We start from the raw sequence: 22,955 nt of genomic DNA on the forward strand, positions 1-22,955 counted from the left end.
CTACGGGCTCACCATAGCCCGTGCTACTTGTTCCAAGTAGCGAATCTTAAACAACATGTTTATATAACACGAAGATTCACGAAGATTCCCGAAGATTCACGAAGATTCACGAAGATTCATATATTTCTTCGTAAGTATGGGTTCTACGAAGGTTCCTAAGTACTGGTTTAGAACGCGCCAAAGTACGATTCAGAAAAGTATACTTACAAAGAATTTTAAGTAGTTCATTTAGGTCTCGCTAGATGTCACTAGGGCTTTTAGTTTATCCAATCAGGGAGAAGGTAACATTTTTCATCTTCCAGCTGTAGCCAATCACAACACTGGCATATCGGAGCTTATCCATGATCACTTACCACTTATTCACGTCAAATTTTCTTATAAAATAAGAATATTTCTAAGCAAAACTATCTTTTTTCAACTTGTGTAGCACCGACAGTGTAGTAAACAAATATGATTTTGTTTACCTACGTAGTTCTAAGAGATAAGAGATAGTGTGTAGCTTTCCTTGTCACTCTCAAGATTTGAGAAGCGATATGGAATTTATTTACGCATATATTTACCTAAAGCAGACGAGGAGTCACAATAACGTGGCTGAAATATGTTGACCAAACCACACACACTAGAAAGTGAAGGGACGACGACGTTTCGGTCCGTCCTGGACAATTCTCAAGTCGAGAATGATCCAAGACGGACCGAAACGTCGTCGTCCCTTTACCTTCTAAGTGTGTGGTCTGGTCAACATATTTACCTGAATTTACCCATTGCCACTATCTAGTGGCCTCGACGAGGGCACAAAGCCGGCGGCTTGTTAAATCCCCCCAATTGTCCTAATGCTATTTTTCTAGCTGGATTTTCGCATTTACAGCTTCAGCGGGTAGGCGGTTCCATAGGTTTATAACCCTCTGAATGGAAAAAAACTTTACTTTTCAGTCTTACTTAAGAGGACATAACTCCCCAACACTATATCTGTGATTGTCCTGTTATCAGTGACTTCAGACCAAATGGTATGAGGTACTTTGAGCTCTATAATTACTTCATACACTCAGGAATTATACAAGTTATACAGGAATTTTACAACTCATTATACAGCAGGGTGTCAACTCATTGTACAGCAGGGTGTCAAGTCATTGTACAGGAGGGTGTCAAGTCATTATACAGGAGGGTGTCAAGTCATTATACAGGAGGGTGTCAAGTCATTGTACAGGAGGGTGTCAAGTCATTGTACAGGAGGGTGTCAAGTCATTATACAGGAGGGTGTCAAGTCATTATACAGGAGGGTGTCAAGTCATTATACAGGAGGGTGTCAAGTCATTATACAGGAGGGTGTCAAGTCATTATACAGGAGGGTGTCAAGTCATTGTACAGGAGGGTGTCAAGTCATTATACAGGAGGGTGTCAATGCATTATACAGGAGCGTGTCAAGTCATTATACAGGAGGGTGTCAACTCATTATACAGGAGGGTGTCAAGTCATTATACAGGAGGGTGTCAAGTCATTATACAGGAGGTTGTCAATGCATTATACAGGAGGGTGTCAAGTCATTATACAGGAGGTTGTCAATGCATTATACAGGAGGGTGTCAAGTCATTATACAGGAGGGTGTCAAGTCATTATACAGGAGGGTGTCAAGTCATTATACAGGAGGTTGTCAATGCATTATACAGGAGGGTGTCAAGTCATTGTACAGGAGGGTGTCAAGTCATTGTACAGGAGGGTGTCAACTCATTGTACAGGAGGGTGTCAACTCGGGGTAGTTAAATGGCTCTGTTACGTCATGGGTAGTTAAATGGCTCTGTTACGTCATGGGGTAGTTAAATGGCTCTGTTACGTCATGGGGTAGTTAAATGGCTCTGTTACGTCATGGGGAGTTAAATGGCTCTGTTACGTCATGGGTAGTTAAATGGCTCTGTTACGTCATGGGTAGTTAAATGGCTCTGTTACGTCATGGGTAGTTAAATGGCTCTGTTACGTCATGGGGAGTTAAATGGCTCTGTTACGTCATGGGTAGTTAAGACGGTTAAAATGTTCTTAATTTGTGCCAGTTCAATATATATTAATGTTGACGTGTCTACCAGAATTCTATGGTTGAATTGGTATTGATTATTATCGTTTAAGAGGCAGAAATAGCCTAGTTGATCGGCTGTCAGAGGAGAAATTATTCTCAATCATTCGTGTGTTTACTCAAGGTAAATCCACTACAGTTTACAATTAATTCCCCCATTCACAAAGCATTGCTAAAACACCCATTCAATTCCGCGTCCCTGTTCTGGGTTTGTTTACTATGGGGAGGCTCCTGGCTCTTCCTATCCTGCTATCCCCCCTCAGTCTCTATCCCTTGCGAGCCGGGCCGCACTTCCCCGGGTCTCCCAAGGGCACCATCCCGCGTAATGGTCTGTTATCGGTCAATTACAATAAAAAAAGAGAGGATGATGATGGGGGTGCGCGCAAAGCGATCTTCCATTGTCACCAGCCAGCCAGCCAGCCCGCGCGCGCAGTGTTGCCGCCACCTTTGTTTTCACCCTCCGAAATAACGGTATTCTGTTTTTTGGATGGAAAAATACTCGTATATGACACCCAGAGGATATATTTCGGCGCAGGCAGTGGGAAAGTGAGGTAATGACCCCGTTGGTATAGGGATATGAGGCGGATATACGGGTTATAATGGGCGTAGAGGCGGTTAATAATGAGCGGGAGAAATGAGAATGTTGCCACCTTGCCCTCCACAACTTACGCGTTCCCGCGTAATTGGTCACATGTGTTTGGTCGGTTGTAACAAGAGACGGAGCAGGTCCCGCTTGTCCCAGATGGTGCTTTTTGGCTTCTCTAATTTTGATGCTGGTGTTGTCATCCTCTGGTTGTTGTTGTATAGGTTGTATTCCCTCTCGGGAGTTTGCTGTTGTTGTCTTTGCTGGAATTTTAATTCATCTTAATTTTCTTCTTTGTCGTTTGTGTATGTTGGTGTGTTTGTTCTACAAGGGTCGTATTTTTGTCCTTGTTTCTTATTGATCTTTATTGGAGTAACACTCTTTGTGTCTCGGAGAGGCTGCAGGATCCAAGTCCAGTAGAACTTTTGATTTCAACTCTTTTGACCATGTCGTAGCTCAAGCGATTAAAGGCAGCGTCTGGGATGATCTCAGACGTAGGTTCGAATCCTCGTCACGGCTCTTGTGGATTTGTTCTTTGTTTACTGGAGTATTTGAATGAAAACTCCTTTTTTCTATGCTATTCTGTTTATCCCGTTACCGAGTTCGTCCTGTCCATTAACACTCCGTTAAAAATAGAGCTGTTTAGCCTATCCTCCGGTCGGCCGAGCGGACAGCACACTGGACTTGTGATCGTGTGGTCCCAGGTTCGATCCCGGGCGCCGGCAAGAAACAATGGGCAGAGTTTCTTTCACCCTATGCCCCTGTTACCTAGCAGTAAAATAGGTACCTGGGTGTTAGTCAGCTGTCACGGGCTGCTTCCTGGGGGGTGGAGGCCTGGTCGAGGACCGGGCCGCGGGGACACTAAAGCCCCGAAATCATCTCAAGATAACCTCAAGATCCTAAAACATCCAAACGTAGGCTACTCAGCTTAGCAGAGGGCGATAGTGAATAGTTCCTTAGAACGTCAATTTTGAGGTGGTCTTAAATTCCCCCAAACCGTACCAGTTTTGACGTTGAGGTCGTCTTAAAAATGTCATAAAAGTTTTCTTGAGTGAGAAGACAGGTGCTTCCCCGCCCCTTGTCCAACCTCTTGTGCTGAACGGTAGAGCGACGGTCTCGCTTCATGCAGGTCGGCGTTCAATCCCCCGACCGTCCATACAAGTGGTTGGGGCACCATTCCTTCCCTCCGTCCCATCCCAAATCCTTATCCTGACCCAGTGCTATATAGTCGTCATGGCTTGGCGCTTTCCCCCTGATAATTCCCTTCCGCCCCCCCCTTACTCTACCTTTTCTGCCTTTTTCACGTCTCTTAGTTATCATTTTCTTCCCTATTCTGCCTTTTTTATACACAGAAATCACACTAGGTTCGAACCTACGGCCTTGTGGATTTGTTCATTTGTCCCTTTATCAATAATTTCCCCTCTCACCTATTATACCTATTGTTTCTTAGCACCTGTCTCCTCTGTTTACCTGTCACCCGAGTTATATATTTTGTAGTTGATGAACATAGTGTTTTTCTGATGCCTCCGTCAACTGCCTTGCTTTTTCCTCTCTCTGTCTCTGTCTCTGTCTCTCTCTGTCTGTCTCTCTGTCTCTGTCTCTGTCTCTGTCTCTGTCTCTCTCTCTCTCTCTCTCTCTCTCTCTCTCTCTCTCTCTCTCTCTCTCTCTCTCTCTCTCTCTCTCTCTCTCTCTCTCTCTCTCTCTCTCTCTCTCTCTCTCCCCCAAAAAACTCCTACCTAGAAGAAACCTCAGAGTAGTTAAAGTCGTAAATCAGCAGTTAAAGCTAGCGGCAGTTAAAGCCATATAACAAGCAGTTTAAGCCATAACGAGCTGGGGGGGGGGGGGGCGGGAATTGGGGGGGTAGGGGGGGGTTCAATTAAAGGGGGTGGTCAACCCTATGTGACTTACCAGCCTATAATTGCTTGCACGTGGTCCATTGTTCAGACTGGACGCCTTCCCCCCTCCTCCCCCCCCCCCACACAAAGGAGAGGGGGGGGGGGGGTAGGGTGATTAAGGGGGGGGGGGTTTAAGGGGGGTGTTTTGGAGGTGAATAAGTGAGTACAATGTTTTTTGTGTGGCGTGAGTAAAAAAGTAGGGGAGGAGGGTTATATCTCTCTTGAGTATGAGATGAATACAGTTTTAAGGGGTTGAGGCCGTGTGTAACAAATGGTTACTAAATAATGGGTAAGGGGTGAATTGTGCGGCGCTAATGGAATCGGCAAGGGAGAGAGAGAGAGAGAGAGAGAGAGAGAGAGAGAGAGAGAGAGAGAGAGAGAGAGTGGCAGATGGGGGTGAGATGGGTTACGCCCTTGTAGATGAGTCTCATGGGTATTCTTCACGCAAATGGTGATCTGCACACTCATCAAACGAAGACCAATGCGCTACTGATAGATTTCACCTCCTCCAGTGACGAGAGAGAGAGAGAGAGAGAGAGAGAGAGAGAGAGAGAGAGAGAGAGAGAGAGAGAGAGAGACAGACAGACAGACAGACAGACAGACAGACAGACAGACAGACAGACAGAGACACACACACACACACACACACACACACATACACACACAAACTCACTTGAACTAATCATTTACATCAATAAAGCAATGAAAAAGTAACCTCAAGGCAAAGTATCTTTCATGCAAGGAACACGATCCACCCAAAATCGACCTGTATACCAGAGCCTTCATATACTCGATTGACCCGATTTCATGGCTATTTACGTGTGAAATTGACCCTACTGATTGTTCATCTGGCAACTGTGTGCCAGATGAAGGCTCTGTTGGGTCCTGCGGGATCGCCATAGCCCGTGCTACTTGGAGCTTTTGGTTCCACCTAGCGAATCTTAACCAACAAAAAACATCTGTTGGGTCCTGACTCATCCGCTTCCTCATGTGAGAGTTACTCATCACTTTGATTCACGTCTCGTGGTTACAAATGATAAGATAACTGGGATTCAGGAGAGATATCTTGGGTGCTGACCCCAAGGTGATATCTTGGGTGTAGAGCCAAGGTGATATCTTGCGTGTAGACCCCAAGGTGATATCTTGGGTGTAGAGCCAAGGTGATATCTTGGGTGTAGAGCCAAGGTGATATCTTGGGTGTAGACCCCAAGGCGATATCTTGGGTGTAGAGCCAAGGTGATATCTTGGGTGTAGACCCCAAGGTGATATCTTGGGTGTAGACCCCAAGGTGATATCTTGGGTGTAGAGCCAAGGTGATATCTTGGGTATAGACCCAACTTGATATCTTTTAGGTCGCTGCCGCCATCTTGGGAGGCTGAGACGCTATCTTAGAAGAGACAAGGAAGTATTGCTTTCTTATAGGGTCTATCTGTTTCCTGATTGCTCCATCTATCCTCTTCTTTCCTGCGCGTTTTCCATTTTTTTGACCGAAATTGGTTGCATTTTTATGTCTTACAAGTTTGTTTGAAAACGTATATTGCTGGCATAGGTGTATACGTGTGTATTTGGTCCATTATAAAATGTTTATTGACTTATTTCATATTTTGGTACTTTCTGGTGGTCCATCACTACATATTGGTACTTTCTGGTGGTCCATCACTATATATTGGTACTTTCTGGTGGTCCATCACTACATATTGGTACTTTCTGGTGGTCCATCACTACATTTTGGTACTTTCTGGTGATCCATCACCACATATTGGTACTTTCTGGTGGTCCATCACTATATATTGGTACTTTCTGGTGGTCCATCACTACATATTGGTACTTTCTGGTGGTCCATCACTATATATTGGTACTTTCTGGTGGTCCATCACTATATATTGGTACTTTCTGGTGGTCCATCACTACATATTGGTACTTTCTGGTGGTCCATCACTATATATTGGTACTTTCTGGTGATCCATCACTACATTTTGGTACTTTCTGGTGGTCCATCACTATATATTGGTACTTTCTGGTGATCCATCACTACATTTTGGTACTTTCTGGTGGTCCATCACTATATATTGGTACTTTCTGGTGGTCCATCACTACATTTTGGTACTTTCTGGTGGTCCATCACTACATATTGGTACTTTCTGGTGGTCCATCACTACATATTGGTACTTTCTGGTGGTCCATCACTATATATTGGTACTTTCTGGTGGTTCATCACTATATATTGGTACTTTCTGGTGATCCATCACCACATATTGGTACTTTCTGGTGGTCCATCACTACATATTGGTACTTTCTGGTGATCCATCACCACATTTTGGTACTTTCTGGTGGTCCATCACTACATATTGGTACTTTCTGGTGATCCATCACCACATATTGGTACTTTCTGGTGGTCCATCACTATATATTGGTACTTTCTGGTGATCCATCACCACATATTGGTACTTTCTGGTGGTCCATCACTACATATTGGTACTTCCTGGTGATCCATCACCACATATTGGTACTTTCTGGTGGTCCATCACTATATATTGGTACTTTCTGGTGGTCCATCACTATATATTGGTACTTTCTGGTGGTCCATCACTATATATTGGTACTTTCTGGTGATCCATCACTACATTTTGGTACTTTCTGGTGGTCCATCACTATATATTGGTACTTTCTGGTGATCCATCACTACATTTTGGTACTTTCTGGTGGTCCATCACTATATATTGGTACTTTCTGGTGGTCCATCACTACATTTTGGTACTTTCTGGTGGTCCATATCCCTTTGTGTGTGTGTCAATTTCCATTTCAATCAGATGGTACATCACCTGCTTTAACTCTAATGTCCACCCATAATTCAGATGCTTTGTACATAACATCTAAATGAAGATTGAGGCTCTTCCCTTTACCCCTCAAACTTCGCGCTCAACTACTCATTACCGATGGTTGATGATTGATGAGGATTGAGACACCGTCAAGAGCTGGTATGGGCATGAATAACCCCGTAAGGCTCATATTGTCATTTTTATCTTCAACTGTGTACCATACTTTAATATCTACCACATACCAGGAACCAACACCCCCCCCCCCAACATCTCCCACACCTGGGAGATGGAATGCATTAGGAAGTGATGTGGTGGAGGCTGACTCCATACACAGTTTCAAGTGTAGATATGATAGAGCCCAATAGGCTCAGGAACCTGTACACCAGTTGATTGACGGTTGAGAGGCGGGACCAAAGAGCCAGAGCTCAACCCCCGCAAACACAACTAGGTGAATCCACACACACGTGATGTGGTGGAGGCTGACTCCATACACAGTTTCAAATGTAGATATGATAGAACCCAATAGGCTCAGGAACCTGTACACCAGTTGATTGACAGTTGAAAGGCGGGACCAAAGAGCTAAAGCCCAACCCCTGCAAGCACATTAGATGAGTACACCTAAATTCCCATACCTCACAGGTGCACTGCACCCATTTCTACATTACGTCATAACTACCCCCTCCCCCCCCCCCCTCCATAACGTAATGATTACATCGGGGGATCGAGCGAGAGATGTATCCATAGTGAAGGCAAAGCGACAGCTTGCCAAAGCCCAGGACGGCTGAGCTGCTCGAGGAGCCAATGGTGCAAGAAATAGAGAAGCCGAGAGCGCGGGGGATAATAACTTTCCTTTGTGGGCCGGAAATAAAGCCATAGCCAGCTCAACTTCAATTTTCCCGGCTGTTTGGGCCTGGCCGTCTGGAAAAATGGTTGGAATTTAAATGCAAAATCTCATCGCATGAAGATCGTCGGCGTTGCCGCCAAGTGAGAGCCAATTTTCTTGTTCAGGGAACACCAATGGCGGGAAACGTGAAAAAGGCGGGAAAATCGAACCGATGGAGGGTAAAAAATTTAAAAAGAAAACGCGGGAAAGACCAACGGTGAGAGAGAAAGGTTAAGTTTCTTCATGAAAAATGGAATCGAAAGGGGTTCAATAATGCCTCCTGCTCGATTACTCTACGAAGCTAATGCATAAATTCAAAGAAAGAGAGGGAGAGAGAGAGAGAGAGGAGAGAGGAAGTGTGGAATAAGGTGAAACACAGCGGGAAAAACTCAGATGGCTGGAAGACCTCGGGTTAAAATAATCGACTTCCCCGTCCCATCAAATTATAAATCTGGTGCTCTTTATTATCCAAGGAGACGGGAGGGAGTGTTGCCTTGATGAGTGTGTTGCTTTGATGAGTGTGTTCCTCTGATGAATGTGTTGCTCTGATAGCTGAGCCCTTGTCAGCCACCATTAGCAAGAACATTCCAACTGGAGGCGAAGAAAAATCTCAAAATAACGAGAAAATAGAATTCAAACTACTTGAAAATTTGGATTTATTCGAGAACTTGGTCGTGAGCTGCAGCATCCATGGGCACTTTGTCTTGTGTATTCTGAGAGGTTATCCAATGATGCCAAGAAACCTTCCTAACTCCAAACACACTTGCAATCATAACACACATCCGGATTTAGCTACAAAACCAAGAGAATATACTCAAAGAATGCGTCAAAATGTGCAAAAGCAAGTAATTGCTTCAACACAAATTGACTGTTGGAGATAAAGGCTTTAAAAGGGGGTCTGTTGAATCATATTGGTGATCTGTCGAATCATATTGGTTGTTCGTAGAATCATATTTGTGGTCCTTCGAATCATATTAGTAGTCCGTCAAATCATATTAGTGGTCCTTTGAATCATATTAATGGTTCGTCAAATCATATTAGTGGTCCTTCGAATCATATTAGTGGTCCGTTGAATCATATTAGTGGTCCATCGAATCCTATTAGTGGTCTGTCGAATCATATTAGTGGTCCATCGAATCATATTAGTGGTCCATCGAATCTTATTAGTGGTCCGCGGGATTTAAAATTATGATTTTAGTGGTCCGTGAGGTCCGAAAGGTTGGCAAACCCCCTGGTATATATATTATAACACATCAAACGCGCTGGGAGTCGACTTCAATCTCCTTATAGAGGCTCGAGATTCTTTGTCCATTACCAATATTGTGTCTTTCAATGGGTCACGATTCTCCTGTTATTATTTTTTGGGGGGAAAATACTAATTCTCTTGATATTAATAGTGATATTAGGAGTAATAGTCGCAATGGTCATTTTTTAATAGCAATAATATAAATAATAATAATAGTTATTATTATTATCTGTGTTCTTAATACTTGTCTCATATCGCTTTCTCCTTTCTTTCTCTTTATCTTCTGTCTCTTGTTTCTGAGTCATTCTTTCCGTGTCTCATTCCTCTCCCATTTCTCCTCTCGCCTCTCTCTCTCTCTCACCTCTCTCTCTCTCTCTCTCTCTCTCTCTCTCTCTCTCTCTCTCTCTCTCTCTCTCTCTCTCTCTCTCTCTCTCTCTCTCTCTCTCTCTCACCTATATCCTCCCCTCTCTCTTCCCCTCTCCCTCACTTGGACTCTGGAACAATTTAAGACCTCTTTGGGCTGCCAGCCATTCGTTCCTGGGTGCCCCTTCTGCCCTGGTGTCAGGGGGATTGGGGGGGGGGGCTGTGAGGGGGGTGGTGTCAGGGGGTTCTGTGAGGGGGGTGCTTATTACATTTTCAAAGAAAATGAAAATGACATTTTCTTTGAAAATGTAATAAGTTATTACGAAACGCGTTCAAGCGTCGCATCAGACTAGAAATAAAAATTAATTTTGGAGAATTGATTTTTCAATTACCATCGTCAGTAAAAAGAAACATGAGAAATATTGAGAAAGTTCGTGTTAGAATTATTAATCTCACTTTTTCGCTCATATATATATATATATATATATATATATATATATATATATATATATATATATATATATATATATATATATATATATATATATATATATATATATAAAATTACATTTCCTTTCGTAAACTCAATATGTTTTAGATATCTACATTGCATTTTTCTCTTTGATACACGTATTTCATATCCCTCTAATAGCATATATTGTTCTCTCTTTCTCTTTTGTTTTTTCTCTGACCGTTAACAACTTTTAACCGTTGGCGATATTTGAAAGTTTGAAAACATTAGGTTACATACAGCTCATACCGGCTAATCGGGACAAAACCAATTTCGCCGGATAACGTCGGAATCCGGTTAAAGAGAGCGAGTTAGGTCACCTGGATTTTGAACTGAGTGCATGCAAAGGGGCCGTTTGTGCTTGGTCAGTTGGTGGTTGGTGCGTGCGTGTGCGTGTGTTTGCGTGCGTGTGTGTGTACTCACTTAGTTGTGTTTGCGGGGGTTGAGCTCTGGCTCTTTGGTCCCGCCTCTCAACTGTCAATCAACTGGTGTACAGGTTCCTGAGCCTACTGGGCTCTATCATATCTACACTTGAAACTGTGTATGGAGTCAGCCTCCACCACATCACTGCCTAGTGCATTCCATTTACTAACTACTCTGACACTGAAAAAGTTCTTTCTAACGTCTCTGTGGCTCATGAGGGTACTCAGCTTCCACCTGTGTCCCCTTGTGCGTGTACCACCCGTGTTAAATAATCCATCCCCCAGTCAATTCCCCTGAGAATTTTGTATGTGGTGATCATGTCTCCCCGAGCTCTTATATCTTAAAGTGACGTGAGGTGCAATGCATGCAGCCTTTGCTCATAACTCATGCCTCTTAGTTCTGGGACTAGCCTAGTGGCATACCTTTGAACTTTTTCCAGCTTCGTCTTGTGCTTGATAAGGTACGGGCTCCATGCTGGGGCCGCATACTCCAGGATTGGTCTTACATATGTGGTATACAAGGTTCTGAAGGATTCCTTACACAGGTTCCTGAACGCTGTTCTGATGTTAGCCAGCCTCGCATACACCGCTGATGTTATTCTCTTGATGTGGGCTTCAGGAGACAGATTTGGTGTGATATCAACTTCTAGATCTTTCTTTCTGTCCGTTTCATGAAGGACTTTATCTCCTATTCTGTATCCTGTGTCTTACCTCCTGTTTCCACCGCCTAGTTTCTTCACCTTGCATTTAGTTGGGTTGAACTTTAGTAGCCATTTGTTGGACCATTCCTGCAGTTTGTCTAGGTCATCTGGGAGATGACCTGGGATGATGACTTCTGGGAGATCATTTACACATATCAGAAACCTTTTTTCCTACCACAGACGTGGCCAGACATTTACAATGCTAACCAGCATATATACATTTTCTTCTGTCCTCCATGGACAGGGTGAGAGATGTGTTAAACATATAGTTCAGGGATTTATTGAACAATCAACCACAGAAGGTGATTGTAGTGGTTTTAAACTACTAATCTAACCTACATACATACATACACATATTTACGTCTGTTCTACATAAACTGTGTTCCGTGTGGCTTTTTACATAGTGTCATTAATGTGTGTTAACAAAGGTGAAATGCAATTCTGACCAGCTTCCACATACCTCAAACAATTGACCACATACCTGTAACAAGTACCCACATACCTGTAACTAGTAACCACATACCTGTATCTAGTGCCCACATACCTGTAACCAGTAACCACATACCTGTAACTAGTGCCCACATACCTGTAACTAGTGACCACATACCTGTAACAACTGCCCACATACCTGTAACTAGTGACCACATACCTGTAACAAGTGCCCACATACCTGTAACTAGTGACCACATACCTGTAACCAGTAACCACATACCTGTAACAAGTGACCACATACCTGTAACAAGTGACCACATACCTGTAACAAGTGACCACATACCTGTAACTAGTGACCACATACCTGTAACAAGTGACCACATACCTGTAACTAGTGACCACATACCTGTAACAAGTGACCACATACCTGTAACCAGTAACCACATACCTGTAACCAGTGACCACATACCTGTAACTAGTGACCACATACCTGTAACCAGTAACCACATACCTGTAACTAGTGACCACATACCTGTAACAAGTGACCACATACCTGTAACTAGTGCCCACATACCTGTAACCAGTAACCACATACCTGTAACTAGTGACCACATACCTGTAACCAGTAACCACATACCTGTAACTAGTGACCACATACCTGTAACAAGTGACCACATACCTGTAACTAGTGACCACATACCTGTAACTAGTGACCACATACCTGTAACAAGTGACCACATACCTGTAACTAGTAACCACATACCTGTAACAAGTGACCACATACCTGTAACAAGTGACCACATACCTGTAACAAGTGACCACATACCTGTAACCAGTAACCACATACCTGTAACAAGTGACCACATACCTGTAACAAGTGACCACATACCTGTAACAGGTAACCACATAACTGTAACAAGTGACCACATACCTGTAACCAGTAACCACATACCTGTAACAAGTGACCACATACCTGTAACAAGTGACCACATACCTGTAACCAGTAACCACATACCTGTAACTAGTGACCACATACCTGTAACTAGTGACCACATACCTGTATCTAGTAACCACATACCTGTAACTAGCGACCACATACCTGTAACAAGTAACCACATACCTGTAACAAGTGACCACATACCTGTAACAAGTAACCACATACCTGTAACAAGTGACCACATACCTGTAACTAGTGACCACATACCTGTAACAAGTGACCACATACCTGTAACAGGTAACCACATAACTGTAACAACTGCCCACATACCTGTAACTAGTGACCACATACCTGTAACAAGTGACCACATGCCTGTAACAAGTAACCACATACCTCTAACTAGTGACCACATACCTGTAACAAGTAACCACATACCTGTAAGAAGTGACCACATACCTGTAACTAGCGACCACATACCTGTAAACATTAACCACATGGTCACTGGTTACAGCTATGCTGTTATGTAATTGAATAATTGTAAAAAAAATTAAAAAAAAATTACATATAACTAAAAAATTCACATTTTTTTCAGTGAATTTTTCATCCTTTCCTGAATACAAAATATTAAAAAACAGATGCTCTCTCCAGGATTAAAAATACATTCCTAGTTGTCAAATATTTTCTGAATTGTTGCTTCGATACAGGATTGCAATGATGCACTGCAATCACTCACCTGTCTAAACTTAATTCGGTGTATACAGGACCAGGAGGGGTGGGGTGGGGTGGTGGTGGTGGGGGGTGGGGTGGGGGGGAGGTGCATAGGTCATTCATGTATGCACTCATTTACTCATTCATGCACTCATTCATGGAGTCAGTTCAGGTGTAGGGAGTGAATAAATACATTTTATAATCTCAAGAAACTTTATAACAGTTGAATAAGTGTCTAGAGCAAACACAATTAGGTTAGTTCAGATAGGGGGGGGGTATATATACACACACACACACACACACACACACACACACACACACACACACACACACACACACACACACACACACACACACACACACACACACACAAAAAAAAAAAAGTTAGGGGAGAAGGTGGTGGAGGCCAAGACCGTCAGTAGTTTCAAAGCGTTATATGACAAAGAGTGTTGGGAAGACGGGACACCACGAGCGTAGCTCTCATCCTGTAACTACCCTTAGGTAATTACACCTAGCTAATTACACCCCCCCCCCCGACCTGAAGGCTTGTGTAAGGGGGGGTGGGGGTTGAAAATTGGTAATAGAAATGGATGAAAAAAAAAATTAGGAAAGGGGTAGGGGGGGCATAGTGGGGGGTAATGGGGGGTTAAGAGGGTGGGGAGGCAATAGAGGTCACATTCAGGGTATTACGTAAGCATTACCCTGACTTATGCAAATGGCCCCGCTAATTAGTGAACCGTCGACGATCCACCACTAACAGCACGGGGGGCCATTACACTCAGGCCCGGACAAGCTCATTGGTAGTCTGAAAAGCAGAGTGAACCATGAATTTAAAAAGATGATGAAGGGGGGGGGGTTGAGAGAGAGAGAGAGGTATTGAAGGAGGGAGATAGTGAGAGAAATAGAGAAGTAGAGGAAGATAGTAAAAGAAATTAATTAACTAAATATACACACACACAATACACCACACACAATACACCACACACACACACACACACACACACACACACACACACACACACACACACACACACACACACACACACACACACACAGTTGGACAGTTGACAGGCGGGACCAAAGAGCCAAAGCTCAACCCCCGCAAACACAACTAGGTGAGTACACACACACACACACACACACACACACACACACACACACACACACACACACACACACACACACACACACACCCGAGCTGAGAGGTATGAGCTCCCGAGCTGAGAGGTATGAGCTACGAGGAGAGACTACGGGAATTAAACCTCACTTCGCTGGAAGACAGAAGAGTTAGGGGGGACATGATCACCACATTCAAGATTCTGAAGGGGATTGATAGGGTAGATAAAGACAGTCTATTTAACACAAGGGGAACACGCACAAGGGGACACAGGTGGAAACTGAGTGCCCAAATGAGCCACAGAGATATTAGAAAGAACTTTTTTAGTGTCAGAGTGGTTGACAAATGGAATGCATTAGGGGGTGATGTGGTGGAGGCTGACTCCATACACAGTTTCAAGTGTAGATATGACAGAGCCCGATAGGCTCAGGAATCTGTACACCTGTTGATTGACGGTTGAGAGGCGGGACCAAAGAGCCAGAGCTCAACCCCCGCAAACACAACTAGGTGAGTACACACAGTTGGACAGTTGACAGGCGGGACCAAAGAGCCAAAGCTCAACCCCCGCAAACACAACTAGGTGAGTACACACACACACACACACACACACACACACACACACACACACACACACACACACACACACACACACACACACACACCACTCTCCATCAAGCATTCATTACCCCTATCAAAACGTGGCCCAATCATCGTTAATCACCTGAACAAGCCACCCCTGGCTCACCTCACCAAACTACTGACACCCCACACCTATCCTGCTCATCAGGCTTGACCCCCCCCCTCCCCCTCCCCCTCCCCCCCCTCCCCCTCCCCCAACCCGGTGTTGTTGGGGGGTCGTTGGAGTTCAACACACAGGTGTAGGGAACAGGCTTGGCCTCCCCTCCCCCTCCCCCAACCCGGTGTTGTTGGGGGGGGGGGCGTTGAAGTTCAACACACAGGTGTAGGGAACAGGCTTGGCTTCCACCTAGGCTTGGATTCCACGCCCCTAGCGTGCAAGAGCATTAACGACTCAGCACATGAGAGATCCAGCGAGTTAGTTTGGGGGATTCTTCTCTTTCTCGCTATTCCTCTCTTGTTCTCACTAATTCTCTTTCTGGCTATTTTTCTCTCTCTCTCTCGTCATACAGCAGCAAACTGGTTCGAAGCCCAATTGCGCAGATGGTAATTGTAGATAGTTGCAAAAGGTTATTCAGATTCCGGAGCTCAAACTGTTTGCACGAGAGAGAAAGAGAGAGAGAGAGAGAGAGAGAGAGAGAGAGAGAGAGAGAGAGACAGAGAGAGAGACAGAGAGAGAGAGAGAGAGAGACAGAGAGAGAGAGAGAGAGAGAGAGAGAGAGAGAGAGAGAGAGAGAGAGAGAGAGAGAGAGAGACAGAGAGAGAGAGAGAGAGAGAGAGAGAGAGAGAGAGAGAGAGACAGAGAGAGAGAGAGAGAGAGAGAGAGAGAGAGAGAGAGAGAGAGAGAGAGAGAGAGAGAGACAGAGAGACAGAGAGACAGAGAGAGAGAGGGAGAGAGAGAGAGAGAGAGAGAGAGAGAGAGAGAGAAAGAGAGACAGAGAGAGAGAGAGAGAGAGAGAGAGAGAGAGAGAGAGAGAGAGAGAGAGAGAGAGAGAGAGGGAGAGAGAGAGAGAGAGAGAGAGAGAGAGAGAGAGAGAGACAGACAGAGAGAGACAGAGAGAGAGAGAGAGAGAGAGAGAGAGAGAGAGAGAGAGAGAGAGAGGGAGAGAGAGAGAGAGAGAGAGAGAGAGAGAGAGAGACAGAGACAGAGACAGAGACAGAGAGACAGAGAGACAGAGAGAGAGAGAGAGAGAGAGAGAGAGAGAGAGACAGAGAGAGTAGTGAAACTTTCATCACAATATTTGTATTACGGAAAAAAATCATTGGAGATATGCTGTGACAGTCTTGGTATCCAGAATGCACCTACAACCTCTTCTTGTACAGGTATTCTTGGCGTTAAAGCCGTTAAAACCGTTAAAACCGTTTAAGTATTTAAACTCGCAGGTATTTATTTAAGATGTGTGTGGTCAGATTGCTTGTATGAATCATACAAGTTAATGTAAGAAATATTGCCGGAATACAAAATGTGGACGTTTTCAAGAGAAAACTGACTAGATTTCTTCAAGAAGTGCCGGACCAACCGGGCTGCGGTGGATATGTGGGCCTGTGGGCCGCTCCAAGCAACAGCCTGTTGGTCCAAGCTCTCACAAGTCAAGCCTGAGCCCCTGGTTGGGCTTGGGGAGTAGAAGAACTCCCAGAACCCCATCAACCAGGTATATGTGTGGGCCTGCGGGCCGCTCCAAGCAACAGCCTGGTGGACCAAACTCTCACAAGTCGAGCCTGGCCTCGGGCCGGGCTTGGGGAGTAGAAGAACTCCCAGAACCCCATCAACCAGGTATATGTGTGGCCCTGCGGGCCGCTCCAAGCAACAGCCTGGTGGACCAAACTCTCACAAGTCGAGCCTGGCCTCGGGCCGGGCTTGGGGAGTAGAAGAACTCCCAGAACCCCATCAACCAGGTATATGTGGGCCTGCGGGCCGCTCCAAGCAACAGCCTGGTGGACCAAACTCTCACAAGTCAAGCCTGAGCCTCTGGTTGGGCTTGGGGAGTAGAACAACTCCCAGAACCCCATCAACCAGGTACAATCCAGGCACAATCAGGTTTGAACACGAATCAACAGATAATATGCAAGATCAGTTATAAAATTTTTTATTAAATTATATTCTCCATAGTCTTTGGTATTTTCTTTTGACAATATCTTCTCAATATGAATATTTTATATTTAAAAAATATATTAATACCTGAAACTAACACAGATGTTAATGATTAGAAGAAACGAGAATAAATCATCACATTAAACTACAAAAGTCATCGTTTATCGAATTTATTTAGCCTGATAGTAATTAGATAGTAATTTGATAGTAATTAGGGGTCTTATCCCTTTGACTGCTAGCAACGCTTATAAGCGTTTTAGGGTCGTTAGACCGCGCTAACCATGTCTGTAAACAAGGTTGTGTTTATGAGTAAAAAATAAGTTGTATTTGTGAGTTCTTGAAGCCATCAAGAACAGGTCTTTGCAGTTATTTAATAACCCCGGTCGGCCGAGCGGACAGCACGATGGACTTGTGATCCTGTGGTCCCGGGTTCGATCCCAGGCGCCGGCGAGAAACAATGGGCAGAGTTTCTTTTTCACCCTATGCCCCTGTTACCTAGCAGTAAAATAGGTACCTGGGTGTTAGTCAGCTGTCACGGGCTGCTTCCTGGGGGTGGAGGCCTGGTCGAGGACCGGGCCGCGGGGACACTAAAGCCCCGAAATCATCTCAAGATAACCTCAAGATAACCCCTCAAAGAGTGTTATTAAATTAAAGGAATTTATTAAATTAATGTATTTAATTGAATTAATGAAATTAATTACATGGAATTAAGCGTATCTACCCCCTTCCTTTCAGCAAATCTACCCCTTCCTTTCAGCAAATCTACCCCTTTCAGCAAATCTACCCCTTTCAGCAAATCTACCCCTTCCTTTCAGCAAATCTACCCGTTCCTTTCAGCATATCTACCCCTTTCTTTCAGTACATCTACCCCTTCCTTTCAGCAAATCTACCCTTCCTTTCAGCATATCTACCCCTTCCTTTCAGCATATCTACCCCTTCCTTTCAGCATATCTACCCCCTTCCTTTCAGTATATCTACCCCTTCCTTTCAGCACATCTACCCCTTCCTTTCAGCAAATCTACCCCTTCCTTTCAGCATATCTACACCTTCATTTCAGCAAATCTACCCTTCCTTTCAGCAAATCTACCCCTTCCTTTCAGTATATCTACCCCTTCCTTTCAGCACATCTACCCCTTCCTTTCAGCAAATCTACCCCTTCCTTTCAGCATATCTACCCCTTCCTTTCAGCAAATCTACCCTTCCTTTCAGCACATCTACCCCTTCCTTTCAGCAAATCTACCCCTTCCTTTCAGCAAATCTACCCCTTCCTTTCAGCATATCTACACCTTCATTTCAGCAAATCTACCCTTCCTTTCAGTAAATCTACCCCTTCCTTTCAGTATATCTACCCCTTCCTTTCAGCACATCTACCCCTTCCTTTCAGCAAATCTACCCCTTCCTTTCAGCAAATCTACCCCTTCCTTTCAGCATATCTACCCCTTCCTTTCAGCAAATCTACCCTTCCTTTCAGCAAATCTACCCCTTCCTTTCAGCACATCTACCCCTTCCTTTCAGCAAATCTACCCCTTTCTTTCAGCAAATCTACCCCTTCCTTTCAGCACATCTAAACCTTCCCTTCACCACATCTACCCCTTTCAGCAAATGTACCCCTTTCTTTCAGCACATCTACCCCTTCCTTTCAGCAAATCTACCCCTTTCCTTTAAACAGGTCCTCTTCTCTTGTTCTTTCCATTCATCCTTAAGCGTATCTCCCCTTTCCCATCCTCCATTTCTTTTCTCGTTTATTCTTTCCCTCCCCTTTCCCTTTACTACCATTCCTTCTACTCTCCCGTCCGCTCTCTCCTCTCCTATTCCTTCCTCAGTCTATTCCCCCCCCCCTCCTATCCCTTCCCATCTCCCTTCCCATCTCTCCTCCCCTTCCCATCTCCTCTCCCATGTCTCCTCTCCTTCCCATCTCCCTTCCCATCTCTCCTCTCCCTTCTCATCTCCCCTTCCCATCTCCCTTCCCATCTCCCTTCCCATCTCTCATCTCCCCTTCCCATCTCTCCTCCTCCTCTTCTCATCTCCCTTCCCATCTCCCTTTCCCATCTCCCCTCCCTTCCCCCTGCCCTCCCACCACTCTGGGACAGAGCCCCAATATCTAGAGTCACCCTCCGGAACCTGGCACAAATGAGAATCCCAATTTGCAAGCGAGTTAGTGCCTTCTTCCTGCTGGTGGCACTCTGTGGGGTGCCTGGTGGCTCTCTGGTCACTAGGGGTGCCTGGTGGCACTCTGTGGGGTGCCTGGTGGCTCTCTGGTCACTAGGGGTGCCTGATGGCACTCTGTGAGGTGCCTGGTGGCTCTATGGTCACTAGGGGTGCCTGGTGGCACTCTGTGAGGTGCCTGGTGGCACTCTGGTCACTAGGGGTGCCTGGTGGCACTCTGAGGTGCCTGGTGGCTCTCTGGTCACTAGGGGTGCCTGGTGGCACTCTGTGGGGTGCCTGGTGGCTCTCTGGTCACTAGGGGTGCCTGGTGGCACTCTGTGGGGTGGCTGCTGGTTCTCTGGTCACTAGGGGTGCCTGGTGGCACTCTGTGGGGTGCCTGGTGGCTCTCTGGTCACTAGGGGTGCCTGGTGGCACTCTGTGAGGTGCCTGGTGGCTCTCTGGTCACTAGGGGTGCCTGGTGGCACTCTGTGGGGTGCCTGCTGGCTCTCTGGTCACTAGTGGTGCCTGGTGGCACTCTGTGGGGTGCCTGGTGGCACTCTATGGGGTGCCTGGTGGCTCTCTGTGGGGTGCCTGGTGGCTCTCTGGTCACTAGGGGTGCCTGGTGGCACTCTGTGAGGTACCTGCTGGCTCTCTGGTCACTGGGGTGCCTGGTGGCACTCTGTGGGGTGCCTGGTGGATCTCTGGTCACTAGGGGTGCCTGATGGCACACTGTGGGGTGCCTGGTGGCTCTCTGGTCACTAGGGGTGCCTGGTGGCACTCTGTGGGGTGCCTGGTGGATCTCTGGTCACTAGGGTGCCTGGTGGCACTCTGTGGGGGTGCCTGCTGGCTCTCTGTGGGGTGCCTGCTGGCTCTCTGTGGGGTGCCTGCTGGCACTCTGTGGGGTGCCTGGTGCTGGCACTCTCTGGCCATCTACCACAATTAGCCGCTAAGCACAAGTTATCAACCACAATTACCAGTAATTAGTAATTAAGTCATCCGCCACAATCACTAACCACAACCGCCAGCCATTCACCACAATCACCCAGATATTTACAAACAATTTACCAGCGCTGGGCCACAATCACAACCCATCAATCACACTCAACCACAATCGGTCACCACAATCACCCGGGTGATTAGCACAATCACCACAGTCATCCCAGGTAGCCACTACACAGGCTAACTGGCTGACTGGTTGATCACAACAATCAACCCAGTTGCCCCACAATCAACTGGCTACCACAATCACCCAGTTATCCACCACAATCTACCAGCCAGCCAGTGAGAGAGAGAGGGGCACCACGGGAGACTGACTCCCATAAACAAGCTATTGACTGCGAATTTAGCGAACGGTAATTAACTGAGAATGATGAGTTTACTGCCTTTTAGGGGGGTGGGGGAGGGTGGGTTGGGGAGAGAGGGGAGTGGGGTTGGGGAGAGAGGGGAGTGGGGAGATTGGGGGAGTAACCCCCTCTAACTTAATCTCTTTACACTTGAGTCGATACTTTGAACTTTGTAAGTGAAGGAGAGATAGAGAGAGAGAGAGAGAGAGAGAGAGAGATAGATAGATAGAGAGAGAGAGAGAGAGAGAGAGAGAGAGAGAGAGAGAGAGAGAGAGAGAGAGAGAGAGAGGTCCCACCACAATCACCACCCAAAATCACCACTACAAGGAAATTCTACGAGGAATAACTACTCAAATCTCCCGTCACTGGAAGACAGAAAAAAAGTCAGAGGAGACATGATTACCACATACTAAATTCTCAGAGGAATTAACAGGTAGATAAATACAAAGTATTTAGCATGGGTAGTACACAAACACAGGTGGAAATTGAGTACCCAAATGAACCATAGAGATTAGTTAACTTTTAGTTAACAGGTGGAATGCATTAGGCAGTGATGTGGTGGAGGCTGACCCCATACACAGTTTTAAGTGTAGATATGATAGAGCCCAATAGGCTCAGGAACCTGTACACCAGTTGATTGACGGTTGAGAGGCGGGACCAAAGAACCAGAGCTCAACCCCCGCAAGCACAACTAGGTGAGTACACACACACACACACACACACACACCCCCACACACACACACACACACACCCACACACACCCACCCACACCCCCCCCCCCCCACCCCAACACACACACCCCCCCCCACACACACACACAACACCCCCCCCCCACACACACACCCCCCACACCCCCCCCCCCCCCACACACACACACAACCCCCCCACCCACACACACAACACCCCCCCCCCCACACACACACACACACACACACCCACACACACACACACACCCACACACACCCACCCACACCCCCCCCCCACCCCCAACACACACCCCCCCCCCCACACACACACACAACACCCCCCCCCCACACACACACCCCCACACCCCCCCCCCACACACACACACCCACACCCCCCCCCCACACACACACCACACACACACACACAACCCCCCCACCCACACACACACCACACACACACACACCACACACACACACACAACCCCCCCACCCACACACACACCACACACACACACACAACCCCCCCACCCACACACACACACACCATTGTCATCATGTGTTTATGTGTTAATTGCCGAGTTCTAGGCTGAATAGCGGTAGTCATTTGTTTTGTGTGTGTTGGTTCATATTGGGCAGCAGATAATTGTCGATGCAATTTGCCAACAATAACAGACCCGGCCCTAGAGGTCAGCGGGTTGTAATAGAGGCAAAAGAGCCAGGAACTCTACCCACTCTAATGTAATATTCATGCAAATTTAAACCCCGAATAACATTTTGGAATCCCTGTATATATATATATATATATATATATATATATATATATATATATATATATATATATATATATATATATATATATATATATATATATATGTCGTACCTAGTAGCCAGAACGCACTTCTCAGCCTACTATGTAAGGCCCGATTTGCCTAATAAGCCAAGTTTTCATGAATTAATTGTTTTTCGACTACCTAACCTACCTAACCTAACCTAACCTAACTCTTTAGGCTTCCTAACCTAACCTAACCAATAAAAATAGGTTAGGTAGGGTTGGTTAGGTTCCGTCGTATATCTACGTTAATTTTAACTCCAATAAAAAAAAATTACCTCATACGTAATGAAATGGGTAGCTTTATCATTTCATAAGAAAAAAATTAGAGAAAGTATATTAATTCAGGAAAACTTGGCTTATTAGGCAAATCGGGCCTTGCATAGTAGGCTGAGAAGTGCGCTCTGGCTACTAGGTACGACATATATATATATATATATATATATATATATATATATATATATATATATATATATATATATACACATACGCACGTGTCCCCCCCCTCCCCCCCTTCCCTGCCACGTGTTGGAAACCACAGTTTT

The 22,955-nt window shown here is 45.5% G+C and overlaps 1 protein-coding gene across 1 annotated transcript; it reads left to right on the forward strand.

Moving 5' to 3' along the window:
• Window positions 1-9,073: 9,073 nt before the first annotated feature.
• LOC123749078 (uncharacterized) lies at window positions 9,074-13,381 on the forward strand. The gene is made up of 2 exons (XM_045731190.1): window positions 9,074-9,087; window positions 11,935-13,381. The coding sequence occupies exons 1-2, from the start codon at window positions 9,074-9,076 to the stop codon at window positions 13,379-13,381; spliced, it is 1,461 nt and encodes a 486-aa protein (XP_045587146.1).
• Window positions 13,382-22,955: the final 9,574 nt, after the last annotated feature.

The sequence above is a fragment of the Procambarus clarkii genome, chromosome 90 (genome assembly GCF_040958095.1).
Source record: "Procambarus clarkii isolate CNS0578487 chromosome 90, FALCON_Pclarkii_2.0, whole genome shotgun sequence".
Classification (NCBI taxonomy): Eukaryota; Metazoa; Arthropoda; class Malacostraca; order Decapoda; family Cambaridae; genus Procambarus; species Procambarus clarkii.